This window comes from Carlito syrichta, unplaced genomic scaffold, assembly GCF_000164805.1.
Source record: "Carlito syrichta isolate Samal-C Ts95f unplaced genomic scaffold, Tarsius_syrichta-2.0.1 Scaffold314712, whole genome shotgun sequence".
Classification (NCBI taxonomy): Eukaryota; Metazoa; Chordata; class Mammalia; order Primates; family Tarsiidae; genus Carlito; species Carlito syrichta.
In genome coordinates, this window is record NW_007258808.1 from 175,789 (window position 1) to 198,058 (window position 22,270).

Below are 22,270 nucleotides of genomic sequence, written 5' to 3' on the forward strand. Positions count from 1 at the left end.
GTTGTTTTTACTCTTATTTTTCTATTTTGCGATCTGTTTTTGCTTTTTAAAAAGACAATGTATTTAAAAAGACAATATCTTTCATTACTTCTTAAAAATGTAGTCATTGTTTCTTCAATTATTGTTTTCCATTCTCCACGTTTTATCTCCTGGAATGCCAATTGAATGTTTGTAGGACCTTATTTATATTTCTTGTCTTTTAACTTCTCTTTCATATTTTCTGTCTCTTTGTGCTCCATCTGGGTAGTTTTTTTACCTATCCAGTTTGATAATTCTAGGTTCATTTGGAGCTCTTCTGCTATCTAAACCTCTCATTGTGCTTAATTTCAATTATTATATTTTTCAGTTCTAGAAATTCTTCTAGATTTTTTTCCAAATCTATCAGTTTTGATAGACTCTTGTTGGCCAGGAACAGTGGCTCACACCTTTAATCCCAGCACTTTGGGAGGCCAAGGCAGAAAGACTGCTTTAGGCCAGGAGTTCAAGACCAGCCTGGACAACATAGTGAGACTCTGTCTATAAAAAGTAAAATAACAAAATAAAATATCTTGCCTATAACTCATATTTCCAATTGAATTAGAAAACCAGAGCCCTGGCTGGGTACAGTGGTTCATGCCTGTAATCCCAGCACTTTGGAAGGTCAAGGCATGAGGATTGCTTGAGCCTAGGAGTTTGAGACCAGCCTAGGAAACATAGTGAGATATCATCTGTACAAAAATAAAAAACCAACTCAGCATGGTGGTGCATACTTGTAGTCCCAGTTACTTGAGAAGCTGACACGGAAGATCACCTGAGCCCAGGAGGTCGAGGCTGCTATGAGCCATGATCATGCCACTGCACTCTAGCCTGAGTGACGGAGCAAGGTCCTGTCTCAAAAATAAAAAGAGACCCCTGATTCAAAAAAAAAAAAAAAAGAGAGAAGAAAGAAAAAGAAAACCAGAACCCTGGCATCAACTACCTGTGTGACCTTGGCCAAATTTTATAGTCATTCTTGGTCTTTATAGAGAGAATAATATCTATAAAAAGTAAAGAATAGTATCCACCTCAGAATTGTTGTGAGTAAAGTAGTCTTATAAGTGCCTGGCATCACCTGGTGTGGTAGTTCACACTTGTAATCCTAGCATTTTGGGAGACTGGGGTAGGAGTATTGCTTGAGGTTAGGTGTTGCAGACCAGCCTGGGCAACATAACAAGACCCCATCTCTGTAAAAAATAAAATAAAATTAGCCAGTACGGTGGTGTGCCTGTAGACCCAGCTGCTGAAGAAGCTGAGGCAGGAAGTTTGCTTGAGCCCAGGAATTCGAGGCTGCAGTGAGTTATGATTACACCACTGCACTCTGGCCTAAGTGACAGAACAAGACCCTGTCTCCAAAAAAAAAAAATGCCTGGTATATGTTTACTTCATAAGGATTTGCTATGTGTATGTGTTTTTTGTTTTGTTTTGTTTTGTTTTTGAGTTGGAGTCTCACTCGGTCGCCCAGACTGGAGTGCAGTGGCCACTCCCGGCCACCGCAGCCTCGCCTGCTGGCCTCCGGCGATCCTTCCGCCTCCACCTTCCAAGTAGCCAGAATTACAGGCATGCGCTACCACACCCGGCTGATTTTTTGATTTAATTGTAGAGATGAGGTCTCGCTGCCCAGGCGGGTCTCGAACCCGCAGGCTCAGGCAATTCACTCACCTCAGCCTCCCAAAGGCGCAGGATTACAGGCTGAGCCTGTAATCCTTGTCTATCCCTTTAAATCTGTTTGCATGCTAACTTTATAGTCTATATTCAATAAGATCTGGTTCTGTTGCTTGAATTTATAGTGATTTAGTGGGAAACTCATCTTGGGAAACTTTATATATGAATTCTTCAGAACCTAATTGAAGGTTTGTTGATCTAAGGAGATTATTCCCCTCAACACAAATAGGTAATTCAGGTCTAAGATCTATATTAGCTGGTCATGAACCATGCTGTGTGTCCATGTGAGCATGCGTCTCGACTGAAGAGCCAAAGCCTACCTCTGCTTCAGGGATTGTCTAACATTTCACCACTTTTCTCAGTATAGAGCTTCTTGAGTCCTGGCTTTGTGTAGAGTAGTCTCGCAACAGGCTCAGTGACCTGTAAGGTGTACGCATCCCACTCTAGCATCTGTGCTTGTCCAGGTGGTATGTGGTCAGCTTCTGTGCTTATCTCCCTCATACAGAAGCTCTGCTGGCTTTAGCTTAATTCCTTTGCTTCTTTGCAGATTAATTTATTTGTCTTTACTACTTTATGTATATAAAATATAATAAAATATATTTTACATATAATACATATATTTATATATGTTTTGTGGCCAGAGGGCTTAAGAATCTCTTTTTTTTTTTGGAGTTGGAGTCTTACTCTGTCGCCCAGACTGGAGTGCAGTGGCACGCTCCTGGCCACTGCAGCCTCGATCTGCTGGGCTCCGGCGATCCTTCTGCCTTAGCCTTCCAAGTAGCTGGAACTACAGGCATGCGCTACTACGCGCGGCTAATTTTTTGATTTATTGTAGAGATGAGGCCTCGCCAAGTTGCCCAGGTGGGTCATGAACCCGCAGGTTCAGGCAATCCATTCACCTCAGCCTCCTAAAGCATGGAATTACAGGCTGAGCCACAGAGCCCGACTTTAAGGACCTCTTAAATTTACCACATTCCCCATAAGTTAAAAGTCTGAACTACATCATTCTCAAGAAGAAAATTAAGCCGAAAATTAAGCCACGTGGCCTCCTTCGACATTACCTTATGAATGTTTGGTTTTATCATGATGGAAACAGCCTTTAGCTTTTGTTGACTGGTTAGAGGAGAAAGCGCAATATAGATAAATTTAGGTGACATTAATGGAAAGGTTTTTTTATTAATAATTGGTTTTGGTAATCCCACAGGGAATTTATCAATGGGAGTCATTGACAGGTTGCCAAAACTAATTATTTTCTCTTTGAAATGGTATTTAAAGCATTGAAAAAATTGGTTAGCTCATGTAAGAGAAGATATCTTCATGTAGTATACCATATCAGAGTGTTCAGTGGTTGAGAGCCGAGGATCTAGAGGCAGCTGGATGAAATATACTTCATGGCCACTTCATCCAGAGCTTGATTCTGGTGCAGCACAACTTATAAACTAGGTTTTCAGACCATAATTCCTTATTACACTAATAGCAGTTACTGTTTTCACGATGATGAGTTTTGATTTGAAGGAGCAAATAAAGATATTGCTTTTTTTAAATTAAACTCTACATCATTTTTTAACTTTTATTTTGTGATGGAAGGCTTCGATTGATACTATTAGTTTTGAGTAATAGTTTTAGACATATTCTACTTATATATGAACCAGTTAGCTTTTTTCTAGAATTATCTTTTATATGATTATGGATGGAGCTCTGTACTCTAGCTAGCTTTCTTTAAATATCATATGGTCACAAAGGAAACAAAAATGTAGACTGCCCCAGTGAAACCCATTGCTGTTGTTGGAAACCATAGTAACGGATGACATGTTCTTCACCTTGAGAGATAGGAGACATAGAAGACAGTGTTACTAAAGTATTTATTGATGAAGTTTTATGTTTTGATACATGAATTTAAATTTGATTTTTTAAAATGTGAAATGATAAAAAATTATCTTAATGTTTTATTTTAAAGGTTTGAAAATATTTTAAATATTAATAGCTAAAAGGAACATTGATTGTGTTGCTTAAGTACTAAAAAATTACTGTTGCTTTCTATTTTGAGTTTTAGCTCATTTGTTAAATAGAATTAATACGGATCTAAAGGTTCTATTTTTGACCCTTAAAATAACTCTTTGAAATTTGCTTCTTGGCTGGGCTCAGTGGCTTAGCCTGTAATCCCGCGCTTTGGGAGGCCAAGGTGAGTGGATTGCCTGAGCCTGCGGGTTCGAGACCCGCCTGGGCAACATGGCGAGACCTCATCTCTACAATAAATCAAAAAATTAGCCTGGCACAGTAGTGCGTGCCTGTAGTTCTAGCTACTTGGAAGGCTAAGCGGAAGGATCGCCAGAGCCCAGCGGGTCAAGGCTGTGGTGGCCAGGAGCGTGCCACTGCACTCCAGTCTGAGCAACAGAGTGAGATTTTCAAATCAAAAAAAAAAAAAATTTGCCTCTTGATGTGAAATTACAAGTGGTTTTGGTCACTCCTGATTTTTCATCATGAATGTTATTATCTTATACATATTCATTAGATCATATTGTACTAGATTTATTTGGATTCCTTGATTCTGTTTTCTAGCATTCCATGTTTTTTATACTGGGTTTTTTGTTTTAAGCTGCTTGTTTACCTATATTGTTTCTCAAATTTTTTTCTTCAAATATTGCCTCAACCACAATGTATTTTGTGATTCTTTACAGTCATATGTAGTCATATTTCTCTTTTAATGGTTAATATATTCTGCATCAAAATATTCTTACTCATTCATCCACTGTCCTAAGCATTTACTTCATATGATCATGTTTAAGATTTGTGTTAAATTTGGAAGAATTTCTTTATTTTTTTTATTGAATTAGAAAGTCAAAGGAAAATAGGTGTGAACATTAATAATTCGATCTTAGGACCGATTAACACAAGTACAAAATTGCATTATGCAGTTCTCAAATTTATGTTTGTATTATATTTTCTTCCTCTAGGTGGCAGACTCTTATAGTTAATTGAAAGTAATTTGTCTGAGGCTCCTGAGTGTTTTTCAGTGTAAAGAGTAGAAGTAGAATGTAAAAGTTGGTGAATATTTTAACATGTTCTGGAGTTGAATTTTGGATTATTTTGGAAATCTAAAACCTCTTAGACAGACAAAAGATAATGTTAGAGAAATATGTTTCCATAGAAAACCACTCAGTTTTATTTTGGGTAGCAGATGTGTGATATTAATGGGTTATACTGAAGTATCAACAGTAATAGTAATATTGACATCTTTCAGAAATTAATTTGTCTTGTATCTCTTCATTTTTATTTGGGGGTTTTTGGCTTTGTTTGTTTTGAGTCTGAATCTCACTCTGTCGCTTAGGCTGAAGTGCAGTGGCATGCTCATGACCACCACAACTTCGACCTGCTGGGCTCAGGTGATCATTCCACCTCAGCCTTCCAAGTAGCTGAAACTTCAGGCGTGCACCACCACACCCGGCTAATTTTTTGGTTTATTGCCGAGATGAGGTCTCGCCATGTTGCTCAGGCTGTTCTCGGACCCCTGAGCTCAGGCAATTCTCTTGCCTCGACCTCCCACCAAAGTGCTGGGATTACAGGCGTGAGCCACTGTGCCCAGCCCTGTGCTGATTTTTTAAAAAAATTCTACATCTTTTATATATAAGTGACATAGACCCAGAGAGTTGACAGGGCCACCAGTAGTTTTTTTTTAACATTCTACTCAGCATTTTCATGTTTTTTTACTCTCTTGCTTTTGTTTAAAGTTGGATTGCTTGAGAATTTTCTTTAGCATTGAGGAGATAATCATATGCAGTGCTGATAGTGCCATGAGATAATGATGTGAAATCTAGAGGAAAAGCACTTGATATCTGTTACACTTACTAGAATCTTCAGACTTAAGGGGAAATTATTACCTCTATAATATTGTTATTAAAGGACTTGAATCATCTCCCCCATACTCCCAAACTGTATCCCCATAATATAATGGCTTTCAGTCATTCATCATGTATTAATTGAGTAACCATATTTTGCAAAATACAATAGTTTTTTTTTTAAGCCAATCCTTATGATTTTTTGTTAGGTACTTGCAACTGAACATATTCTAGACTAGGAAGAAATCCAGTGAAATGTGTTAGTTTTCCAGTTTGGCTATTATTTGATCTATTTAGGATTAATCTCAATTTGTATATATAAATATTTCAGAAATACTGTATTAAAATCTATTTCTTATAAAAGATTTAGTTTGGACACCACTTAAATTTTTTTGTCTTCTAAGCCCTAGTAATAATAACCTCAAAGGAGTATAATTGGTAGGTTTAATCCTTTCTATTTTCTTTATATATTTAGGTCATAGTAATGGGAGCAACGAATCGTCCTCAAGACCTTGACTCAGCTATAATGAGAAGAATGCCTACAAGGTTTCATATCAACCAGCCGGTAGGTGGTCTTGATTGATATTATGAAGAGCTAAATATTTCACCTTATAAAAGTCTTTACCTATGAGTTTAAGGAGCGTTTTGCCTAGAACTTATTTGTCACAGGCAGGGAAGGAAGGATCTCCCACTTCTTTGAGGCCTGTAATCCTACTTCTTGAAGTCCCTTCTACTCTCTTCCTTGGTTTTTGAATTATTTTTATCCAAGGTTAGTGTTATTTGCTTCTCTTCAACATATGTAATTACCTCAAGTTTTGCCTGGCCAGATTACTGGCTTACTTGAGCATGTAGAAAGTTGTCTGTAGAGGAAGATACATAAGAGAGTTTAAGTTGTAGTTTTGGTTTAGCTTAGAATAAAATGGTGGGCATTAGGGTTAACAAATTGTTTATTCTAAATACCTGGCATGAAGGACAATGAGGATTTATTTGATTATTTGCGGATATTATTCAGTGCTTCCCTCTGAAAGGATTAATGATTCTAGTAGACATTACACTTTAACTTAAGAATACAAATATGTGTGTGAGCCAATTCTGCCTTCTTTCTAGCATTTCCTGTTAAGAAATACCCTTTAGTAGATGATTATGACTTACCGATACCCTATACTTTTTGCACAGAATCCTCAAATCTTGAAATTTGCTTGCCTTCTGATTGAAGAAGAGTGAAAAAACAGTAGAAAATATATTACATGCACTCAGCATGTTATATGTTGCCATTTACAAGAACTTATTTGTAAATGTAATTCTGTTTATAATCTTTTCTAAAAATAACTTGTCCCATTTATATGCTGTAACTTACCATATCATTTTGTGGCAGTAAACATCATCTCCTAAAGATTGATGGTTGTAGCCTCTATAAAATTAACTCTTGACCAACTATTTACTACAGCTGCAAGCTCCTGAAGATATAAACCTGCTTAACCACTTTATTACAAAATGTACTTGATAAATCAATAGAATCTTTTTTAAGTTATTGTAGGAGACTATAAAACCTATTTAGTATGACTAATATTCATTGAGCATTAATATGTGTCAGACACCTGCAAGTCTCTGGTGAGTAGGACCTGTCCCCAGTCCTCAAAAAACTCTGTTGCATGGAGGCAGACATAAATAAATAATGTAAAATGTGCTTTACAAAGGTATGTTAAAGAACTGTGAGGAACCAAGATGACGTTGGAAACTAATAACTGTGTCTGCGGAGTCAGTGGGAATTATAGAATCCAACTGGTCCTTGAAGGATGTTAGGACTTTGACAGGCAGATGAGACAAGGAAGGGCTCTCGTGCCAGAATGAACAAAGGAGAAGGTGTGGAAGCACGGGTAATGGGATATTCTAGGGTGGTTCAGTTAGCTCACAAGGAATACAGATGGAGATGAGCCTAGAAAGGTAGGCTCCTGCCAGGTTTAAATGAACTTTGCCTGCTTTGCACAAGAATTTTGATTTTATTTTATAAGCAAGACATCAGAACATTTTAAAGGAAAATTTGCTTATCTCAGTGGTTCTGAAGATGGAGATTACTGATAGAATCTCTATCAGCGATCCAATTGTAGTATAATAGATAACCATAGTTTTTGATATACAGTAGAACAGAACTTTGAATACAACATGGAAAATAGCCTTTATTAAAGTTATAAATTTAATATATCGTGTGAGCTATCAAAATGAGTTGTAACAGTTTTTACCAAATTTGTTGAAATAAAAACGAAAACTTTGTAACCCCCTTTTTCCCCATCATTAGTGAATATATACACATTATAATTTTTTTGCATATAGTTACAGTGTCAAAGTATATGACGATAACATAGCAAGTTAACCTTCCTACTTAACACACATGTATTACAGAAACAGGGATTGATTTGGTTTGATTATTTAGGTAATTTGATTTGATACTCATTGTAAGCAGTTCTGTTTTGTTGATGTTTGTGGGAATAGGGATAAGTTCAGCCATGAAAATTTTTTTAAGTGAAAAATTAAATATAATTATTAATAATTTGCTAATTTAGCATAATTCCAAAAAATTGAGTAAATAAGTATAACAACTGGATAACAAATTTCTTGCAATTTGGGTTGCTTCTAATAAAATTGAAGGGAGGGCCTGAGTTGTCAAGTGATGTATTATTATTAAAACTAGTAAAACAATTTTTGTGACATAACACTATGGGTGTGTTGGCATTAACTATAATATGAAGGAATTAAAACTAACATAATAAACCTCCTTCCCTCACCACTTATTTTATGTGAAGTTTTTACATATATCTATAAAAATGATAGGAATAGAATTGATACCACACCCTGTCTTTTTTAAGCAATAAGTAATAATCATTCTTGAGTACAAGACCTATTTGCTAAATACCCAGTCATATCATTTAGGAGATATAGTTCCAAAACTGTTTTTACATTTTATGACTAATGTCAAAATTAGACTGTTATTACGATGTTATGAGCAATAGGATACTAATAGCATATTTGTGTATTACTAATAATTATAACAGTAACTCAATCAAACGAAATTCTTAATACTTAGAGTTTATGAATACAGAATATTTAAAAATTCGATTTTAATCAGTGCATTTTTGTTTTAGAAGAACATGCTGATGCAATCAATACAGCCATGATAATTTTAAGAAGCTCCTATATTTACTGTATATGTATGGGATTCTGTAAATGGAGTTAAATGTAGTCTCTGTTGTCTGAAGTAACAATATAGGCACCACTGGGAGAAAAAAGAATGCAAATATATCATTAACACAAAATAAGTAAACAAGTGTATCATTAACACAGAATAAAAATTCACTAATATAAGCTAGTGGACATGGAAGTTATATATTGAAATGGAGAAACTGAGGGGTTACTGTGGCCATCTCTTTGAATTATCAATACATTTTATGGCAGTGGTGAGTTTTTGTGTTTCCTAAATGAAGAAAAAAATGAAGATTGCAGAGCTGTAGAGGAGAGAGATTGTGACCAAAGGAATTCACTTAATCACTCAGTAAGCATGAAAGACATGTCATTTCCCAAACATTGTGCTAGGTACTGGGGACACAGCGTAAGAAGGTACAGTTCGGTTAACAGCCACAGGTGATTACTTTAGAGTCTTGATTTTAGACCTTGTTTGACCTCATCAGAGTTTCTGATAAGTATTGACAGTTTAGAAGGGAAGAAGTATTAGGAAAAGTAATTTATCCTGATTTAAAAAAAAAAAATACTGACTGATAATTATCCTGCTTTTAGGCTTTAAAACAAAGAGAAGCAATCCTGAAACTCATCTTGAAAAATGAAAATGTAAGTAGAAAATCACAACTTTTCCTTATCCTACAAATATGATTATGTTCACAAAGTCTTTTTAGAGAAAAATGAAGACTGAGAATAATGCGCCTTTGAACTTGATCTAAATCACTACTTACCTCAGTGGTTCTGAAGGCGGAAATTACTGATAGAATCTTTATCAGTTATCCAACTGGAGTATAATAAACAGCTAAGGTTTTGATTTTTTTTTTTATAGAGGCAAGGTCTCGCTATGTTGCCTAGACTGGTCTCAAATTCCTGATCTCAGGTGATTCTTCCACCTTGACCTCCCAGAGTGCTGGGATTATAGACGTGAGCCACTGTGCCTGGCCTGTACAAAAGTTTTTTTGTTTTGCTTTTTGTTTTTTATATAATTGCAATATTTTTTGAGGTTGAAATTTAAATTTGAGAATGAATCTTTAATAACTTTTGTGTTTTAAGCTTTTTTAAATGGGCAATATAGTCACATGTTTCAAAATTAAAATATATATATTAAATGGTATACAGAGAAATGTCTTCATATTTTTCTGAATTTTTCAAGTTATCATTATGCCTATACAAACAAGTTAGAATATAATGTTCTTTCTCTCTTTTTATTATATAAATTGTATTAATAAACCTTGCATGCTGTTCTGTGCATTGCTTTTTTCACTTATCTTTGAGCTCTTGCCATATTAGCATGTAGTTTCCTTATTTTGTTCTATCCCCTCCCTCCCTCTCTCTCTTTCTCTTTCTCTTTGTCTCACTCTCTGTGTGGAATTTCATTGTATGGATATTTTATAATTTAGTTAATGCCACATTAAATGACATTGGGTTGGTTCTGGTCTTTTACTTTTATAAAAATGTTACATTTAATAACCTTGTATATACATCATTTCATACTTGTGCAGGGATATTAGTAGGGCAGATTTTCCAGAAGAGGAATTGCTAGATCAGAGGATAGAGCATTTATAATTTTGGTAGCTATTGCCTGTGCCAGTTTACTTTTACTCCAGCAATATTAGAGTCCCTCTTTTATGAATGTTAGGGAATTTTGTGCCAACATGATAGGTAGAAAATGATTATGTCATTCAAGTTTTAATTTTCATTCTTTAGGGATGCAATGCATGTTTTTAAGAACCATTTGAATTTTTTGTGTGAAATGTGTGTTCATATATTTTGCACATTTTCTGTTACAATGTTCTTTTTCTTAATAGATTTCTAGCTATCTTGGAACTCTATATGTATTTTGGAGACTTGCCCTTTGTATGATTTGAAAATATTTTTTACCAGTTTGTCTTTTGATTTTATTGGTTATCTTTTTTCTTTTTTAACCCTTTTTATGGCTTGTGGGTTTTGAATATAAATTTAGAAGGCCTTTTCCACTCCCATGTTTATAAAAGAATTTTTCAAACTGTTGCTATTTGTTTTTTCAAAACTCTATAATAATATATTTGAATAACATGGTATTCATCTCTATTCCAAATTTTATATCTAAACTCACTAAGAAATCACGGAGTCACACAGTAAGGAGAAATACTTGCATTTTGATGGTTTCCCTCATTCCTTGAACCACCATCAATCTCATGGCTAATTCTGCTCCATCCTTACCCTACTTTCACGCTTCCCATGTTTTTCTATTATACCTCATCTGTTAATATTTTAGTATCTCTACAATAGTTTTTTTTTTTTTTAACCTAGCCTTATTGCCATATTAAACCTACCAAAATATTGACAGTAATTCCTTATTTTCATTATCTGGGCTGTGTCCACATTTCTGATTATTTCATAAATGAATGGGTGTGTGTGTTTAACAATTTGTTTGACTCAGGATACATATAAATTTCATAATTTACAATTATTTATTAGCTTCTTTTTTCTTCCCTTGAATATTGAATACAATTATTTGATAGTTTTTAACTGTCTTTTAATCTAGAAGCTTTGAACTCTCTTTTAATCTATAGGCTTTGTGTTGTCCTTCATTTGTTTGCCTTTTTTTCTCCCTCCCTTTTAAATTATTGAAGAGGGCCAGGTACAATGGTTCATACCTGTAATTTCAGCACTTTGGAAGGCCCAGGTAGGAGGATTGATTGAGACCAGGAGTTTTTGAGACCAGCCTGGGTAATATAGCTAGACCACATTGCTACAAAAAAATTTTAAAAATTAACCAGGCATGGTAGCTCATGCATAGTGCTAGCTACTCAGGGAGATTCTTTGAGCCCCGAAGTTTGCGGTTATAGTGAGCTGTGATCACTCCACTTACTCCACCTGAGTGACAGAATGAGACCCTGTCTCTCGGGGAGGGGAAAAGTGTGTGTGTGTGTGTGTGTGTGTGTGTGTGTGTGTGTGTGTGAAAGAAAGTTGGGTTTGTCCAGATTTTTCCACAGTGTGAATTTTACTGATTGCACAAGGAGTGCAGATTCCTCCAAAATTGATAGTTGGATCAAGAGACTAGATGAGATTCAGACTAGTGGAGAAAAAAGGGCACGCAGCACGGGGCAAGGTAGAATTATATATTCTTCCATCAGGAGAAATATAATATCTGGGTGGCCTTCATGTTTTATGTTAAATCTTTGATACATTTGGGATTTATCTGGATAGATGATGTGCAGTATGAATTCAACTTGGCATTTGTTTTCCCAGATGGATACCCTATTGTCCCAATACCATTTTTTGAATAGGTCATCTTTTCCTCACTAGAGATGCTGCTTTTATCAAATTCTCACCTGTATTGACTGTGTTTCTGGACTTCGAATTCAGGCATTGGCCTTTTGTCTTTATGCATTTTAAATTATTGAAGCTTTGTAAGTTGTACTATTTACTTGGTCTATACAGCCCTTGTTGTCCTCTGGCCCTAAGGTTATTTTTACTCCTTATTCTGCATGAATTTTATCATCTATATGTCTTGCATAGGCAAAAACAAATTTTAATACTTTTTTAGCCAGGCATGGTGGCTCATGACTGTAAACTCAGCACTTTGGGAGGCCAAAACTGGAGGATCTCTTGAGCCTAGGAGTTCAAGACCAGCCTGGGCAACATAGCGAGACCTTATCTCTACAAAAAAAATTAAAAAAAAAAATGTTTGGTGGATCATCATTCAAGAAAATTAAGATTTTTTTTTTATATTGACTCTGCTCAAAAGCACATCTTTCTGGTTTTTAATCTTTTTGTCTTTCAGTAGTATTGTAATAATTTATTTTTTAAAAATATGTCAAGATATGTAAAAGTTTAAAGAAATTAGCAAATTACAAAGATTAGATGAGTGATTATTAACTAATTAGGGTCATAAAGCCCTTTATGAGGCTTTATGAGAATAAGATATAAGCTATGTAGCCTTTCCTAAGAAAAGTGTGTTTATGCATGAAATGTGTGCAATTAGGGAAGCTCCTAAAATCTTCCATGCATTCTAGGTAAGGAATTCTGGTCCTAGATGAGAAATCAGTGGAATTATATTTTGCCTTTTAGTTAAAAATTTGATAACTGCTTTCAAATAAACATTGTGGACCAGACGCAGTGATTCAGGCTATAATCCCAGTGCTTTAGGAGGCTGAGGCAGGAGAATCGCTTAAGGCCAGGAGTTGAAGACCAGCCCGGGCAACATAACGAGACCCTGTATCTGCAAAATAAAAAATATAAAAAGTTAACAAGGCATAGTGGTACATGCCTGTAGTCCCAGTTGTTCTGCAGACTGAGGTCAGAGGAGCGCTTGAGCCCAGGAGTTTGAGCTATGATTGTGCCACTGCCCTCCAGCAAGGGTAAGCAAGACCCTATCTCTAAAAAGAAATTATGTAATTATACTGCTGTTTATATAAAACACACTTAATTGGTAAATCTTTAACAAGAATAGGTTGAAAAGTTTAGAAAAGAAAACAAGGGGAATAGTTAGCAAGTTCTTTTGAATTAGGATGGCTATCATTTGGCTAGAAATTTAAGATATTAGAAGATAGTTATGGTTTTGTAGACTTCAAGTTACTTAATACAGTTACTTAATTTGAAAATTTTAGTGAAAGATTGTATTGCATGCCTGGAAGTTTATTACATTTTTTACCCACATATATATGGTCTAGTACAGATACAGATGATGCGGATAGTTTACACTCAGCTGATGGGTATGAATATAAATTATGACATCTAAGCTGTTTGCCTCATAAGATAGTCATACGTTACCTAGGCTATTAGGTTTTCACATTTGAACTTAAGAAATTGCACATGTCAGAGCCAGGCACGGTGGCTCACGCCTGTGATTCCAGCACTTGGGCAGGCTGAGGTGGGAGGATTGCTTGAGGTCAGGAATTTGAGACCAGTCTGGACAACATGGTGGGACCACATCTAACAATAATTTAAACTTTGGTTTAAGTATTCTGCTTCTTTAAACAGCAGTGTCTTTGAGAATTATATTTGTCTTGGGAACAGGGAATTTTTAGCATTGCTTTTTATTCATGAAAGCACAAAGCATCAGTCTCTAATCAGTTTTATGATGCAAAAACGAATGCTCTCTGGATAAGTGCTGACATGGGAACATCTTATTTCCCACTAGCTGATATTTTTATGCTGAAGGCATATTGCTACTTCAATAACATCTGAAATAAATTAATTTTGTTGAAAGATGCATTCAGTCAGTAGCACATGCATTTATTTAATGAACTGAGCACCATAATTCTTACATATAGCGAGCAGAATCAGGGTTTTTGTGGTACAAATGAACTACCAGGCTTTTATGAGTTTTTCTGAAGCTTCTGTGTTCCACTCTTTTACAATGTTTTTTTGATGGGTCCTTCTTAACATGCTTTGCTTATTTTAAAAAGATCCTATATTGATTTGGGCTTAGAGATTTAAATATAAAAAGAATAAACTAAAAATTTATACCCTATAAAAGTATTATGTCTGACATTAAGGAGGTAGCTTTTTCTCTCTATAAATTTATCTGAATTAGTATAATTTATTTATTTATTTATTTTTATTTTTAATTTTTTTTTGAGTTGGAGTCTCACTCTGTTGCCCAGACTGGAGTGCAGTGGCCGCTCCCGGCCACCACAGCCTCGACCTGCTGGGCACCTGCGATCCTTCCGCTTCAGCTTTCCAAGTAGCTGGAACTACAGGCGCACGCTGCCACATCTGGCTAATTTTTTGATTTATTGTAGAGATGAGGTCTCGCCAAGTTGCCCAGGCGGGTCTCGAACCCACAGGCTCAGGCAATTCACTCACCTCAGCCTCCCAAGGCGTGGGATTACAGGCTGAGCCACTGAGCCCGGCTGAATTGGTATATTTTATATAACATAGCAACAGTAGTTAACAAGCGTGGACTTCAGAGGCAGACCTGAGAGTCTCCCACATTCTGGCTTGGCCATTCCATGCTGTGTGAATTTGGGCAAATACTGTTTAGTTTCTCTGTGTCTCATTTCTCTCACTCAGAAGTTGAATACCAACAATCTCAGAATCATTTTGAGGATTTAAGTAAAATTGTATATGTAAAATGCTTAAGAGCATTATGCATATTTGTATAATAATCAACTGCACATAAATAAGGGCTCTTCTTTCAAGCTGTTTAAAAATCTTTTAGCTTGTTGCAGTATTGCTTCCTGTCAAAATCTTTTTTAACTTGGGAATTGCTCTCAGTGTTGCTTAATGAAAATAATTCTGATTATTTCATGGTTTATCTAATAGCTTTTATCTTACAATAAAAGGGGCCACTTTTAAAGAGCTTGCTGTGTGCTAAGCATTTCCGTGAGATATACATTGCTTTATTCTCAATTCTCTAAGGGGTATATATTAGTCCTATTTTATAGTTGAGGAAACTGAAACCCAGAAGTTATATAATAACTTGTACATGAAGAAGTGGTAGAACCTGTCTCTTAACCATGAGGGAATGGTACCTTATCTTGCTCCCCCAGTGACTGGAATCTTCTCTTCGTTGTTCTCTTATGCTTGGTTTGGTCACCTTCGTAACTTTATCACCTTGTCATGCAAAAGTTCTGTGAGTAGCTGGAACATAGCGGGCCCAGTGATGGAGTGGTCAACAGATAGAATGGAGTTGTTAGTTGTTTAATTCTTACCGTGTTCTAGTACACTTTGGAAGGTTTTAAAGTAGCTTTAAGGATCTTTAAACTTAAAAGTCTTTAGATGTATGAAATATTTAAACATGTAAACAAATAGCCTTAAATCTTCCACCCAGATGTAACAGGCAACTTTAACATATTACCACATTTGGTTCTTTTCTTTTCTTTTTTTTTTTTTTGAGTTGTAGTCTCACTCTGTCGCCCAGACTGGAGTGCAGTGGCCGCTCCCGGCCACCGCAGCCTCGACCTGCTGGGCTCCGGCGATCCTTCCACCTCAGCCTTCCGAGTAGCCAAAATTACAGGGATGCGCTACCACGCCGGGCTGATTTTTTGATTTATTGTAGAGATGAGGTCTCGCTGCCCAGGCGGGTCTCGAACCAGCGGGCTCAGGCAATCCACTCACCTCAGCCTCCCAAAGGCGCGGGATTACAGGCTGAGCCACCGAGCCCGGCTTTCTTTTCTTTTAAAATTAAGCACAACCTTACAGATGAAACTAAGCAACCTCTCTCCACACTACCCTGCATCACCATCATCAGTAGCCTGCTGTCCAGGAGTTGATAAGAGTATATCAGTTCCATGAATGCATGTGTACAGATACCTAATACATGTGTATTGGCATAGGTTATTTCTACTCTTTCACTATTACAGTTGAGAAGTTAGATCCTTGTGTTTGTCTCCTGATTGAACCACATGTAAGAAGAGTTTCTCAGTCCCAAAAAAGCAAAAGTTACAAAGGAAAGAGAATAGACAAATCTGACTATAATCAGACTTTATGCTTCTGTATCACAAAATAACCTGAACAAAGTGAAAAAAAGAAGCCACAGGAAAACATTTACAACCCGAAAGCCAATTAAGGACTGATAGCCAAATTATATACAGAATTCCGATAATGAGTTTGTCAGGTTTTATGTATGTACATTAGATCACTGTGCTGTCATTAGCCCTAAGAACTTACTGTTTGATGTGTCTGAATATGAAACATTTCTTAAAAATCTGTTATTGTAGATTTGTCTATTTCTCTATATAATTATATTAATTTTTGCTGAATATGTTTTGATGCCATGCTGTTATACGTATGTATGTAGGTACAGCATTGTTACATTTTTCTGATGAATTACCTTTATCATTATGTAATAGCTTCTATGCCCGATTATGTATTTGAGTAAAAATCTGATCTGATGTAACTAAAACTATATTTGCTTTCTTTTCACTAATACTTGCCTTATACATCTTTTTCCAATCTTTTACTTTCACCTTTTCCTTTTTTTTCTTTCAAATGTAACACAAAGTCTGCCCCCCCCCAGCACAGGTGTAACTATCACAAACCTAAAATAGATCCGTTCTGAGTTTTTCTTTTTGGGGGAATGAGGGGTATAACCTAATTTTATCTTTTGCCAGCCTAATTTTCGTCTATTTTGCATGTGTGGTGATGTCTAAATGTAGAAGTTTTCTCCGTCTTACATGTTCTTATTGTCTAGCATTTTAGTTCCACTTTTGTTCATTCTTACTGTCTAGCATTTTAGTTGTGCTTTGTTTCTCTACCCCAAGTTAAATGATTACTGTTACTGTTCTTATAGCTAAAGCTTACTTCGATTTATCTATATGTTGACCATTTTCTTTGCTTCTCTTTGTTGCTTGCACCACTCCTACCTTCTGGGCTCAGTTTTCTTTTTCTCAAAGAACGTATGATTTGTCTTCATTTAACCTTCACATTTAGGAGTGAGAACGTTGTCATGTAAGGTCACAGTTGCAGAGCTGGCAAGAGACACCATGTTGTCTACCTTTAAGTCTCTTGTCCTTGTTGGAGTTGCTGTTCTTAAACACTGAGTCTTCCACAAATACAAATGGGAATTTAGTAACTAATAAAGGCAGCATTTCAAATCAGTGGAGAAAGTAAATGTTGCTGTGACATGTGGTTAACTGGAGGAAGATATAGCTAGACCTTTACTATATTGTGTTCACATCCTGACTCTGACCTTGTTAACCTCTCCAGGTCTCAAGTTCCTTATCTGAAAATGATACTTACCTGAGAGAACTCAATGAGAATAATACATATACATTGCTTAGTGCAAGTAAACGAGACACTAGAATCATTTAATAGATGATAGTCATACATTTTTCTCCTGCTCATTTTCTCTTTTCAATCTGTACGTAAGTTTAGTGTAATTATTATATTATTCCAAGTCTATTATGTGACCAGGACAATCACTTGATTGGCTTGACTAAGCTTAGGTTGGGGAGCAAAACTGTAGGGGCTTAATTCATGTTGAGGTAGTAGAATACCAAAGCCTTACAGTTAAAAAATGTTAAGTCGCGTATGTTTTGTTACGGATTCTGGCCTTGATGTAGGTGATTTGCCAAATGCTGTATGTTGTGTGTATTACAGAAAAGTGTCACCTGGTACCTTGTTGAGAAATACCACAGTGAATCCAACAGTGTTTGAATATTCGTCTATTCTTCCCCATTACTCCACAGTGTATCGAGTAACACTTATTTCTGCCTCAATCATAATGACAAAAATGAAAATTAGATTTCAAATTTCTAAGCTTTTATGGTTAAAAGAACTTCTAGAAACTTAAAATAGTTTTTAATGTATTTCCTCCCATGCTGTTATAATAAGTTTAGCTTTCTTTAACTCTAAGATAAATCCTTTACAATATATTTGTATTTGCTTTTTAAGCATGTTTCGTATTTGTTTCAGGTGGATAGGCACGTAGATCTGCTAGAAGTTGCCCAGGAAACTGATGGGTTTTCAGGAAGTGACCTAAAAGAGATGTGTCGCGATGCTGCCCTCCTCTGTGTCAGAGAATATGTTAATTCTGCATCAGAAGAAAGGTATGTGTATTTTGACTTGATGTCTAATCTTTTTCAAAACCGTTTAAGCTTTTAGGTTAGTTTATTTTGCTTTATAATAGCAACTCTGCTTATGGAATAAAAGATTATTTTGAATTAGCAGATTTGAATTCACAATTCCCCCTTCTCCAACTTTATTGCCATTTTTTTCTAATGGGGAGTTCTGAAAATGAATGAAGAAGGAATTTTGGGAAGGATCTACAATGAAGGGGTGGAAAAGCTGAATTTCTGCTGATAATGCATGAAATGGGTCATGGAAAGCTGACAGAAACCTCGGCTTGCCATCTTTATTAGGAAACAGGGTTCTCTGGCAGCCCTTGATTGCTTCTGCATCTTAAATTTCATTTCATATAGAAGCGAGTGCCCTATCTTCCATAAATTTCACATGTAAGTACAGGAGATATGAGGGTGTTGAGGACTAGACTTCAACTTATTAACAAGAATGTATTTACTGAAGAAATAAATTGCACTGCTGCAAATTTTACTTGAAATCAGTTCCAAAGTAGGTGAGCTGGAGAAACCAATTTTATATCAGTCTTATTCCAATAAAAATAGTAGTGAACTGGAATAATTCTGCCCTGGTGAACTGTGTCCTTTAAGGAAGTTTCCTAAAAGTCCACGTGCCCTGAACCAGTACTATACTGCATTTCTTTTCAGAATATCACCCTTCTAAGGAAGAATTTCTGTAATGCTTGTTGTAGTCCCCAGTGTCCTTTGGGGATTGTGTTGAATGCATTCTCCAGCTCTTGCTCCTTTGTGTTTCTTGGTCCCCCTTCTCATCATCTTGGAGTTTTCACTCCAGGTGACCCTGAATACCTTGTGGTATTCCTGTGTTTAATTACAGTGTGTTGTCATAGCAAGCTTCACCAAAAACCAGTTTTCTTTTGCGGGGGAAGGGAGGGGTAGATAGGTAGAAAGGTATTCATGAAAGTTTCTCTGTTCACTATGAGCTGTGTATGCACTGCTTCTGGACCTATCAGTGCGTCCTCGGAAACTACCTTCTGAAGGACTTGTCCTTGTATATAAGATTAAGAGGAGAAATAACAAGCCTATAAATAAATGTTGTTTAAGTAAATAGTGAAAGAACTGATTTTCTGCCTCAAAACCCTGAAAACTTTATATTTCATTATGACAGATCTGGCTAATTTTATATTTCATACTGAATTTCATATTTTATAATTTTGTATTTCAGTATGAAAAATCTGGATAGACCTGAGTTGTAATAACTTTTTTCCAGACTGTTTTTCCCTTAGTGACTATAAATTATAAAGCAGTCACATTGGATTTTGTTTTTCTCATTGTTGAAGTGGATTTGGATTATTAGTTTTTATTGCTCGTGAAGAATTTTTATATTCAGTTTGTAAAAAGCAAACCATACATATGAGTATATACTTAGGAATGCTGCTTTTTAATTTCAGTTTTATGGGAATGATTTTAATTGGAATTATGTTGCCATTTGGATAAACTAGCATACCTTTATATAACATTTTCACCTTACAGTAATATCCTGTACTTATATTCTTAGTGTGAATTCTTAGTTTTTAGCCCACCATTTTAGCATCCTACCTCTTAGTAATTAATGCTTTTACGAGCTCTCTCGACATCCAGCACAGTCAGGCTGCCACTGCTGTGAACAATTAATGCTTTAAAAAAGTCTCGTGTGCTTGTATATGCATAGATAATTCTAGAAGAATTTACATGAAGCTTGTGATTGTGGTTGTCTTTGGGGTCTTGAATGGTAGAGACCTCATCATTTATACCCCTTCGTAGAGTTGAAAACAAATTTTTTTTTTTTACCATATGCATCTTTTTTTAATCTTGGGTACTATGTTTTAGGGAGGTGTGTTCCAAAGTTATTTGATTATATGGTGATTGTGTTTGCATTTTAGCCACGATGAAGATGAAATTCGGCCTGTGCAACAGCAGGATCTGCATCGGGCAATTGAAAAGATGAAGAAATCAAAGGATGCAGCATTTCAGAATGTCTTGACACATGTTTGTTTAGATTAAGAGTAAAGATCATTTGTACAGTTCAGTGATCTAGTTTGTTGTGCCCTCTTATCAGCTAGTGCAAAGAGAATGAAAGGAGTGGTCTTTAAACAAGGAGGGAGTTCAACGTTTATGGTTTTATACTCTGAATTCTAAGTTATTGAGATATAGTTGTTATATAAACGGTATTACTACTTGTCACAAATCATGAGGAGGAACAATTTAATCTAGCCTGAATGTGGGTGCTTGTGTTTGACCTCTTTAGCCATATGTTGTTACAGCCTTATAGAATCTAAGCTGATCTTAAAGTCGTAAATGATTCATTGGGTCGTTAGGGAGAAATGGGGATGTGGTTAGGTGCTGGTTCCTAGACGTGTGAGTATGTGTTTGTGTGTATATGTGTATATTAAATGTATATATCCACACATTTTATATTGATGTTCTGTAGATATGTTTGAATACAGAAACTTTTTTTTACCCTATCTACTGAATCCAAAAGTACCAACTATTACATGGCAAAACTGAGATTTAAGGTTGTGTCAAAAAGGTACAGTGATTCAGCCATTTCCATTTGTCATTTGTTTCAGTCTTTTTTAAGTTGAACCTTTCTCTGTCTGCATTTAATTAGTTGGATCATCCACATCTGAATATATACATGGGCTCAATTATTATGGTCGTCAGGATGATCAAATAAAAATACTTGTTCAGTGAGCTGCATTGAATGGTCAGTAGGCAGTAAGATGCTCAACACTGAGTTCACCTCTTTCTGCAGGCACATTAGTAGAGACTTTTTTTTGATAATTTTAAATTGAGTTACGTGAATGACGGTGAATTAAAAGCCTTTCAGAAGAATGGGTTTGAAAAACCTCAGTGCCCTTCAATACATGTACATAACTTTTCTTTCTTCATTTAATGTAATTGATATTTCTGTTGTAACCATGTTTTTAAATATTAAAGTTTTATGTTCTTTAATTATGGTCAAATATAGTTTGGTCAACCACAAATGAAATGGTAGTTTAAAACTGTTACTAAATGTGCTAAACATACTCATTTTGTAACTAATTTTTAAAGTTTTCTTTGTATGTTATAAATTGTGCCCTGGTTAAATGCAAATATACACAAAATTCTCATATATTCATCCATCTGTAGTCATTGGATGTGAACTACATATGAACATTTTTTTGTTTAAAATTTTACTAGTCAGAATTCTGTTATAGGCACCTGAACGCACAGCATGAGGAAAACTGCACAACACAATCTTGAGCTGCCTTCTGAATACTCAGAAAGATTAAATTATGCTCCATATGTTTTTGTTTTTATTGTATTTCTTTGAAAAACTCTTAATCTTTATTCATGAGTTGTTGGGCTCATTTGCTTGATAATGTCTCACAAGAATCTTTAGGTAGTTTCTTCTTCAGTTGCACTTGGAATGGTGGGGTGAGAGATTCAGGAGAACCCTTTGGATAACAAAAAGCGAGTTATGGAAGATCGTGAGCATGATGGAAAAATTGAACGCCAGTTACCAAAAATAAAAAAAGTTGTCCCATTTTTAATAACTATATTATATTGTTATTTTATAAATGTGTAATAAAGGGAGTCCCTCTTTATTGGTTTTCCTCACTTAATCAAACTTGGTCTTTTTCAGTTATTTTTAATTTTCTAGGGGTTTTTGTTTTGTTTTTTGTTTGTTTTTGTTTTGTTTTTTTAGTTTATAAAACTTGCATTTGGATTTTATCTTGCTATGGAGTGTTTACACTGTATATCCTATATCCTAGTATCTAATCATTCTGTTTTATTATGAATTTCAGTAATCATTTAATTTTAATCTGATGGCATATTGATAGAAAATAAGGGGTGATGTATGCCCTCTGCATGTCCTTTCCTTTTTATCTTCTCTTAAATTCACAATATCAAATAGTAGTAGTAATTAAAATTTTCATGGTTTTAATCATCAAATGAAGTTAGAGAAATACACTAATCCCACCAACCATGACTCTTCTAGCATGTCATGGCCATAAAGTAGTTGAGAATACT

At 35.5% G+C, this 22,270-nt stretch overlaps 1 protein-coding gene across 3 annotated transcripts in view; it reads left to right on the plus strand.

Annotated features, from left to right (window-relative positions):
* Positions 1-21,861, plus strand: part of ATAD1 (ATPase family, AAA domain containing 1) — a 50,957-nt gene extending 29,096 nt beyond the window's left edge. For 2 of the 3 annotated variants that reach the window (XM_008071755.2, XM_008071756.2), the window contains exons 7-10: positions 5,992-6,081; positions 9,306-9,356; positions 18,096-18,229; positions 20,137-21,843. In XM_008071755.2, coding sequence (XP_008069946.1) covers positions 5,992-6,081; positions 9,306-9,356; positions 18,096-18,229; positions 20,137-20,257 — 396 coding nt within the window. In that variant the 3' untranslated portion in view covers positions 20,258-21,843. Of the gene's footprint in view, positions 1-5,991; positions 6,082-9,305; positions 9,357-18,095; positions 18,230-20,136 lie in introns of all 3 variants that reach the window. The other variant, XM_008071754.1, reaches the window with a different exon arrangement.
* The last annotated feature ends 409 nt before the right edge of the window (positions 21,862-22,270 follow it).